Source organism: Echinococcus granulosus (assembly GCF_000524195.1).
Source record: "Echinococcus granulosus chromosome Unknown EG_S00016, whole genome shotgun sequence".
NCBI lineage: Eukaryota > Metazoa > Platyhelminthes > Cestoda > Cyclophyllidea > Taeniidae > Echinococcus > Echinococcus granulosus.
The window spans coordinates 141,352-150,334 of NW_020170396.1; the positions used below are offsets into that span (position 1 = coordinate 141,352).

An 8,983-nucleotide genomic window follows, 5' to 3' on the forward strand; every position below is an offset into this window, starting at 1 on the left:
GCGGCCGTATTCGATATTAGCTTCTGGTCTAGTCGGGCAGAGTGGTGGCATAGCACCAGGCTACAGGTGTAGAGCGGTCTGTGTTGTATGATAATTACCAACTCAAGGGTGGAAGGTCGAGGAAAAATATAAAGTATGCTCACGCCTGTCCCTGGAACAGGATGGGGGATCGCATCTAGAAGCAAACAGTTTAACTGTCATCCGGTTTACACGTGGCCGGTCGAACCAGTTGAGGCGAAGTAGATTAAGATTGGCCTTGATGTGAATGCAGCACATCCGGACGAATGGTATTCCATGAAAAAACACACATCGGTACGGGCTGTGATTGTTTAATGTGTGTCACTTGGCTAAAACGGATACTGATGACAACTGGAGTCATGTGATGCACCAATATAGCTACATGGGATAGGTGACGATGTAAGAGACAATGTTCAGCTGTTGGCAGCGCACTGGGTACCCACTGACTCGAACGGTGACCCACTCACACTACTGGGCGCTTTGCTTCGTGAAACGGTCCTTGGTCAGTGTGCATGGTTAGCCTTCACTTCTTTTCCTAGGTCGATTGATTCTGCTGGACGTAGAGTTGGATGACAGGACAGTTTCCATCCACGCACTGATATGGGCAATGTTGCTTGTGGAGGCAGAACTTCGTAAATTCTTTGCATGAAGATTGAGGAGTTCTGTTTTACGTGGCATCAGTGTTGAGCATTAGGATGCGAGCCCAAATCGGACGGTCAATGGAAATGTCCCTCCTCCGAAAACATAGTTTGACTGGGCTTTATTGCTTGGCTCTTCTCCACTTCTGATTTCCCATTAGCTAATTTTACTTGTGGATGCTCTTACTCACTGCAAGACTACAGTCGGACGATTATGATAGAGGCGAGGGAGTTTGATCACCTTATGTCTCCGGTTAGCTGTCAAGGTGGCATACTCCACAACCCTGCAGCTTAAGTATACATGCTGGAAAAGATACATGTATTGAAATCCTGTCTTCAAAAACAGGCCTCTGATTAGGCGAGTGAAGGTATCCACACCCAAACACACACAAGAAAACAAACATTAGTTTGTAACGGGGTCCCAAATGAGCCAGTCTTTCGATTGATTCGCCTTTATCTATGTTAAATGGTGGTGCGTGGTGCGATTGTTCAAACGGAACACAAACGTCAGTCGCTTAGGTGGTCTATTTGCCACTGGATGTCTTGTCTTTCACATGGTGGATGCAAATTCAGCACGCCTCATGTATTCCGTGACATTGGGAAAGGCGAAACCAACATTTCCGACACGGTTTAACACAAGCTAGACCAGCCAAGTGTATAAAATCCAATGAGAAATGAAATAAAATGGTCAATTTGAACGTGCCAATTGGGACAATGGGAAATTTTTGCGGCCACCACTGCAATAATTACCAGTTAAACTATTTGCCTGGAAGCTGAAAGCATTAAATGGGATACAGTAGATGAAGGACTTCACTGATTTTTTGCCCCTATTTTTTCCCCACCTTCAACAGACTCGCCCACTTGCCAAAGAACCATTAATTTTCCATGTCATGGCACGATGTTGGATCTGCAGATTTTATCAAGTTTTGTCTCAAGTATTCACTTTTACAGGTTTTCGTGATTTATTCAATCCAATCGCAGTACCGAAGGAAAAAGGTGATTTCCACCCACCCATTCTTGCAGGATCGGTTCCATTGCTGTATTTGGTGAATGTACGAGACACTGGATTGGGCTGCTGTCACCTATAAGGGGTGTGAAGTGGATAAGGAAAACCTCAGAGCCGTTCGTGAGACGAGACCCCGATGGTAGCCATTTATGTCAACATAGCTGTAGGTCAAATAGAGAGCTTAACTTCCCCAAATATTTACTCCTCGTCGTCTTACTATCAACAGAGGAAGTTCAGGCTAACCCTGTGTGTCTACATTCCGATTTGAACACAGTCAGGAAAGGTTGAGGTCAAGACTTATTTTTGACGACAACGATACTACTTATAAATGACAGTAGACGAGGGTTCGGATTTAAGTACAACTTCCCAAGTCAATTATTTGCTTAGACGGTTCACCCAACCAGTGGTCTGATATTCATAGGTTCCCCAAAAGCAGCGAAACCTATTTTTACAAATTTGTGCTGCTTTTCTACACCACAAACTCATCAATTTTATGGTCGGTCCTGTCTCGTAGGTAGGGAAGTAACCGTGGCAAGCAACAGAGACATCGCCCAGACTAGTTGCACATTGTATCCTAGAAAGTATGTAAAACACTGCAAGAATTGGTAATTGTTTGGGTTCACAATCAAACGTGCGTCTTGTAGACGGTCCAACACCAGTCTCCGATCAGCGTCATGCCCTTGAATAATTCCTACTCAAGACAAGAATGACATCCAGGTATGCTATACAACGTTTCGAAAAAAAAATTTATTAGGGGGTCATAAGGTGGTCGTTGCACTACAGACGTTTGGACTTTGATGACTAATTGTCCAGCTTCCCGCCGTCCCCTTCCTACCCTGACTCTTGGCTAGCAGACGTCAAGAGTGAATGCATTTGAATAACACAGAGACCAACGTCAACCGATTACTATGGCGATAGAAGATGGAGCTCGCTCCTTGCCTCCAGCAGTTTCGACTGCACAGCTAGTTAGCGGAGTCGAGTAGACCGTAAATCCCTCCTCGTTGACTCACGCACGTTGGTAGTATACACCCATCTCGAAGTCCTGTCAACCAAGACTGGATCCTGGTTGTAAGCCTAATGGTATCAATTTCCAAGCCTGAGCACTAAAGAAAACTTTCTAACGGAGTCAGATTTAGACTTGCCTTTCCATTGGTTTCCCATAATTTGTGTAAACAAAACGCAATCGTTGGTTGCGTAGAGGGCCTCTTTCTTCTTACCGTCGTGCCCTTCGCATGGTCGATGGGATTTTACCGTGCCTCCTATCTGGTAACATCAAAAAAAGTACTTGCGACGTTTTCTTTGCAGTATGACTCCTCATAGGGGTGCAGAACTCGTTGTGAAACCTACTTTTGCCGGCAACCAGAGTGGAAGAAGTCATGATAGTTGCGATGATCTTACTAGGAATAGCAGTAGGCAGATTCATTTGATTTAAACGCCAATCCACACCGATTCTTTTTTATGTTCATATTTATCCTAAAAGCAGGGGTACGCTTATTCCTTCTCTCTTCAAACAGCACTTCTAAATTAAAATGGGTCCTCATCGTTGCCAACTCAGCTGGCTATTACAATTTGAGATTGGGATGGTTGCTGGAGGTGAAGTGGTCGCGAGCTCAACAGCCACTGTGTCCTGAGTCTCAGCGAATTCTTCGGTCACCTACATCATGAACCCGTGGTATGCAAGCAGTAGAGTGAGGCGCGGAGTGGTTTACCGCATTAACCAAAGCAACATTTACTAAAAATTTAAAAGACCGCCATTACCTTGTGATTAAAGACCCAAGACTGTGTGAGGTGGCCCTTTAAACCATACTTTCAGGCAGACTATGAGGTTAGCAGGAGAAGTTATATGAGGAGGAGGACGGAGTATCACCAACGTAGAGCCCGAAGTGAGGAAAATGAATTTGCACTACATTTGGTGGGAAGATCTCCCATTTTATCAACATCGATGTCCCCTGCGTTAATTCCGCTGTCACACCGAATTTCTCTATTACGTGCCCAGGTCGGCCAATTGAAATGAAGTGGGCAACTTGAGAAGTGATGAGGGGGGACCAGGTTATTGTTCCTTGTTGCAAGCGGTGCCATAACTACTCATAAGGGAATTTGTCTGAAAGAAGGACATACTAAATAGAGTAGATAAAGTATTTTATCAATGATTTGTCCCCTATTTATACTCATCATTATCTATCCTGTAATTTTTGTGAGTCCCGGCCACAAACCCAAAATACTGTCAGTTACTTATAGAATTGAACCATGCTCAACCCACAGAAGCCACCATGGTAAATTAAAAGTAGTCGTTTTCGTGGGTAACTGTGACTTGTTCAATCCTGATGCAGTGCCCTAAAGATGAGGCGATTTTCACCCACCTAATGTAATTTCCTTGGATCATTCCTTATAATCTCCCTCCATCTACCAGCAATGCCAGCTCATTTTATCTTTGGCTGCTGTCGATGAATACGCAGTTGGCTTGAACTGATTGTCGAATGTAAAAATGCCACTTGGTTTGATCACCTAACTAGGACACTGTCCACCGTCTAAGCGCTCGCTCCAGTCTCGAGCCTTATTTGAAGGAGAAAAAATGCGACTCGAGCATCGAGTTGTCTATCGTTAATCGGTTCAGTCACCAGATGTACATTGAAAAGCCAGTCATTAAGAGAAACAGCTATGACAGCTGCCCCGATCAGAGGCTGAGTTTCTATTTCTGGCCCGCCTTTGACACCCAGGTTACCATGCTATTCCACAGAGCTGATGACAGCAGATTAAGTGTTAGGTCAAACCATGTGTTCATGATCTCACAATAACTGACCACTTTAAAAGCAGGGAATCGCAGGGTTGAGGATATAAATGATTTACTGAAAGAGCTGGCATAAAACCGAGAGAAAGTGCTTGTGGCTGTGGAAATGCTAGTCTGGTTTGCGTCGTTTGCACCAGAATCGCTTACGACTGTCATCATTGTGGATAGAGGGAGCTACTGTAGTTGGCTAACGTAAGAAATACCGGATTGGGTCGTTGTGACCTATGCAAGTTAAAAAAAGAAAAGGGGGAACTTTGGGCCATAACAGATACATCTCCAGCAATGGCCATTCATATCGGCATACGTGTCAGCCAAAAGGGCAACTTTGCCTCCTCAATAACTATTATCTGGTGTCTTAATATAAACAGGGAATGGTTAGGTTTATCAGGCTTGCTCATATCACATTTTGGAAAATGTCCGGATGCTTTAAGACAAAGACACGGTGTGAAAGCTAACAATACTACTTACTGAGTGGCAGTAGACGTTGATGATCAACATTGTGCGAATTCAAGCCGTATAGGGTTTTATCACCTTATGTCCGGAGAGGACTACAATAAGTGGAAAAAAGTGTGAAATTTTTATGAACGTACTTGTATATTGGCAAATGAAGTAGATTTTCTGGAAGACTACAAAATACTTTGAAAAATCTGCCATAGAATTGATGGAGAAATGACTGATGAAAATGGAACAAAGCTACAAACTGACTTACCTTATGGTGGCAAGACGGGATACGCATAGCAGGAAAAATTATTTTAGGCATAAGTAAATAGGCTTTGATGAGTTTGAAATCAATTGGATGGGTGATGCACATTTAATGAAGGAAATCTACTCTCTCCCAGATTCAACAATGTGCTTATAAAGCGCCCGCCAATGCGAAATGCGGAAAATTAAAACACTCTTTAAAAAAATGCCTCTTTAAATCAGGCAAAAGATGGTGACAGTGTTGATTATGAGGTTAGAAGTCAACAAGGAATTGCGCCCTCTTACCAACAACTCAGTAATAAAGAGAAAGACATTTCCTAAAACGGGAAGGCAAACAGGAAATAAGGCAGAAGAGGAGGAAAAGGGGAAGGACTATTAGACTTACCTCATTTCGCATTGTAGTTAAATACAGGTTTGAAATGATGCTTGTGCTGACGTATAGTCCTGGTACCGGTGTAGCTGCTGAGACAACGACTTGTCGGCAGATCCAACAGCTCCAGCTTGCTTTCCTTTCCCGAAGTCGACGTGTTCGATGCTTCAACATGAGAACGTTAGTGATCATCGAGCTCGCGTCTCAGTGCTTCAGACCTCTCAGCCCCTCCCTTTTAAATAAGGTCAAGCAGCCGAAAGGGACGTCTACTGACATAAGCTGACCATTTAGGCAAAAATCGTAGACAAGTATGTGCTGTAAAGTGATATTTTCTCGACGTATGTACGTATGTGAGCTACTGGTGTTCCACAAGTGTAGCACTTGTGCAGTGGAAGCCCAGTTGTTTTCCAGTGCCCATCCAACCAATCAAGTTGCAGACAGCTTCTTTTGCGTATTTGGCTACTTATAGATGTTTTAGAAAGAAAAATTTCACATTCCGTCGCCCAGTCCTGTAGATGAGGTATTAAAGAGTCTGCTTCAGGATAGGCGAGTGCCGTACAAGTAGACTATTCCACGGAGAGGCAACTTGCTCAACTAGCCATGATTTGCTCCCTCAAAAGCAATCTACACACTATCATTAAATTAATTTCAAAATGTAAATTGATACTTGGCAACCAGTTTCTTCAAAACGAAGAAACAAGAATATTCTGAAAGATAATGCTCTTAAGGTTTGGGAATTCGATGAATCCCTCAAGTGTATTGCTCTACGGTTCATCAGATTTTGGCTCAACCCAACCAAGCTCCAAATCTCAAGCACCCATTCATTCCGATGACATCATACTGCAGGATATGGATGTACCTACCACCAAGCAGCTCCATTTTATCACACACTATTGAGTTTAGCAGTGTCTCCAAACTTTGAAAAGAATCCTTCCTAGTTAATTTATACTTTATGTATAAAGTGGACACTTAGTGGGGACTTGCAAATAGATTACCATCAAAATATATCTGTAGATTTAGTTGACTAAATGGTTGTGCGAAATATTTTTACTTTCAAGACTGCTTAATCATGAGGCACAAGCGTCAGGTAAAATTTAGGAGGCAGCAACAAGGACTCCTGTTGACAGTTAATAATAAGCATAAGTGAGCCGCATTTTCAAGAAGTTAGGTTAAGTCCTTATGCTGTGGTGATACTGGTAATGTACGTTAGCTTTTAGTAGTCTCTTTTACCAATTCCTGAATAGGCCTAACATCTGACAAAACTTTTTCCAAGATATTTCATCCTTGTTTAAAAATTGTCTTGCCTCCTTCAGGAGGTCTTTCTGTGGACGCCAATCAACAATTTGCAATGCTTCTTTCCAAATGCCTAATTTGTACCAATACTTGAATTCTTATATTTTATGGGTAATATTTTATATTTGTGTTTATTTATACCAAGCATTACCTATTTAAAGTCCCCTGATTGGTCAACCCTTGTGGAAATAAAGAATTATTTTTAGAAATGGGAAAACACTTCTGGATCAACCCAACTCTAGGGTAAACTAATTTTCAGGATTTAAAAATTAAAATAGTGTAATTCGAAACAACCATTTGTAATCAGGACGCATCGGAATGAATGCATTTTTGTGACCAATGCTTCATCGTCATTTCCGGTCTTCATCGCCGCAGACCAACAGCCAGACTTATGGTCAGGAAGGGCAATGGGCATAATGACATGTGCATATTGCGATGCCCCAACACATGTAAGGAGGGAAATCTATTCCAGTGATCCAACTCCTAAATCCGTCCCGTTCCATTCCATTCCATCATTCACAGCTCCGCGATGCACCATGATCAAGGGCGTTAAGATAAATGCGCATTACCGGCTGGGTAGGAAAGTGAGGTTTGCATGCCAGCTAAAAAATGATATACCGTGATGTTGTTTTGAAGTGATGACTCTGTCAAGGCGTTTGAATGATGGTCTGATTATTTCGCATAAGTTTTTAAGCCCTGAACACATTCAATCATTCAAGCAACGTGACAAAGGCGTGAGTTTGTGGTCTCTTGACAAACGAATAGGGTGGAGTGTTCGGCATGCTCCCATCTCAAAGTCACATGCAGTTTGCGGGCCCATGAGAGAGTAATTTCTCCGTAGTCATTTACTTCTCATACAGCATTAGAAGTTGTATTGTCGAAGTACACAATCGTTGAGAATCCAGCATATTTACACTAGTCAAGCGGGACATAGATAGTGTTGTAAGAGTGTGACGAGAAAATCGAGGGGGATTTAAACCGCACCCTAGCAGACGATCTGCCCACTTTCTTTAAATGATCCTTAAATTGCTTCCCCAAATCCTGAATTTCACCTTACACCAAGTGAAGATGGCGTTACTCAATCAAATGGCAAAAATCACATCAGGTGACAGCAGATTTTTGTACTGCCTCCGACAGGTTAGTAAACACGTCCACCTCATGTCCACTAAGCAGGGCTTGCTCCTCCTGCACATACAGGATACGCGCCAGATAAAAAACTCACAAACGCTTTTCAAATTTTAGCAACTAAATGTAAAATGAAACATTCACGATAAAATTTCATTGACTGATCTCGTGTCTAGACGGGTCCAAGATGGGAAGGGGTTTAGGTTACAAAGCGTAAAGGAGAAACGACATTCAAGTTGCTACTGTTTAATTAACTTTAATGTACTGGCAAACACAAAGTTGCTAGGCTTTTAACAACCCCATTTTTAAAAGGTTTTCTATTTATAATACTTATTGTAACAACCACAACGTTATGATTTCCATCACAACTTGTCTTTAATGATTATGTGCACATTTATTTGATGTCGATGTTTGAGGAATTTGTTCATTTACATTATCTGCATAAATTGTACATGTAATAAGGGTCCTAAAAGGAAAAAACTACAATCAAAATATTTGTATAGACTTAAAGCCTTAAATGGTTTTGGAATGCATTGCTGTTTCCAACCTCAATACGCATTATTGCTTAAGCTTGAGAAAAAAATTAAAGCGGAAATAATGAGGACTCCCGTTTACAGGCAAGTCCTCATAAGGTAATGATAATTGTAATATGTGTTTGCTTATGACAGTCTCATTAAGCAGTTATGGCGAAGAAGAACAAGGCTAGCTGTGCTAGTGCTCCTGTTCTGCAATTAAGAGGGAAGAGTGTGAGTAAAGTGTTCCAGATGCAGATTTTGTTAGAAAGTAAATAAACCTATTTGTTTGCCTATTATAAAAGCTAATCGACACAATTAATGAGAGTTCCTCTCCATGCAAATTGGGTGGATAAAGTTTGAGCTGCGCAAACTATGGGGAAATATGCACTGGATTGCCAACACGAAGTAAAAAGTTGACATGGTGATAATTTTGCTACTAATAAAGTAAAAGTAGCAGATATTAGATAGGAATTTGGATGTAGGTCCGCTAATTAGTAGAACGTCGTCAAATTCACGATTCTGATTTAA

At 41.9% G+C, this 8,983-nt stretch overlaps 1 protein-coding gene across 1 annotated transcript in view; it reads left to right on the forward strand. All coding sequences in view use genetic code 11, as the record gives it.

Annotated features, from left to right (window-relative positions):
* Nucleotides 1-6,909, forward strand: part of EGR_03156 (hypothetical protein) — a gene marked incomplete at both ends in the record, with an annotated part of 8,650 nt that extends 1,741 nt beyond the window's left edge. The window contains 4 exons of the mRNA XM_024492405.1: nt 1,608-1,652; nt 6,201-6,250; nt 6,543-6,609; nt 6,767-6,909. Of these exons, the coding sequence (XP_024353079.1) occupies nt 1,608-1,652; nt 6,201-6,250; nt 6,543-6,609; nt 6,767-6,909 (305 nt within the window). The remainder of the gene's footprint in view (nt 1-1,607; nt 1,653-6,200; nt 6,251-6,542; nt 6,610-6,766) is intronic.
* Nucleotides 6,910-8,983: the final 2,074 nt, after the last annotated feature.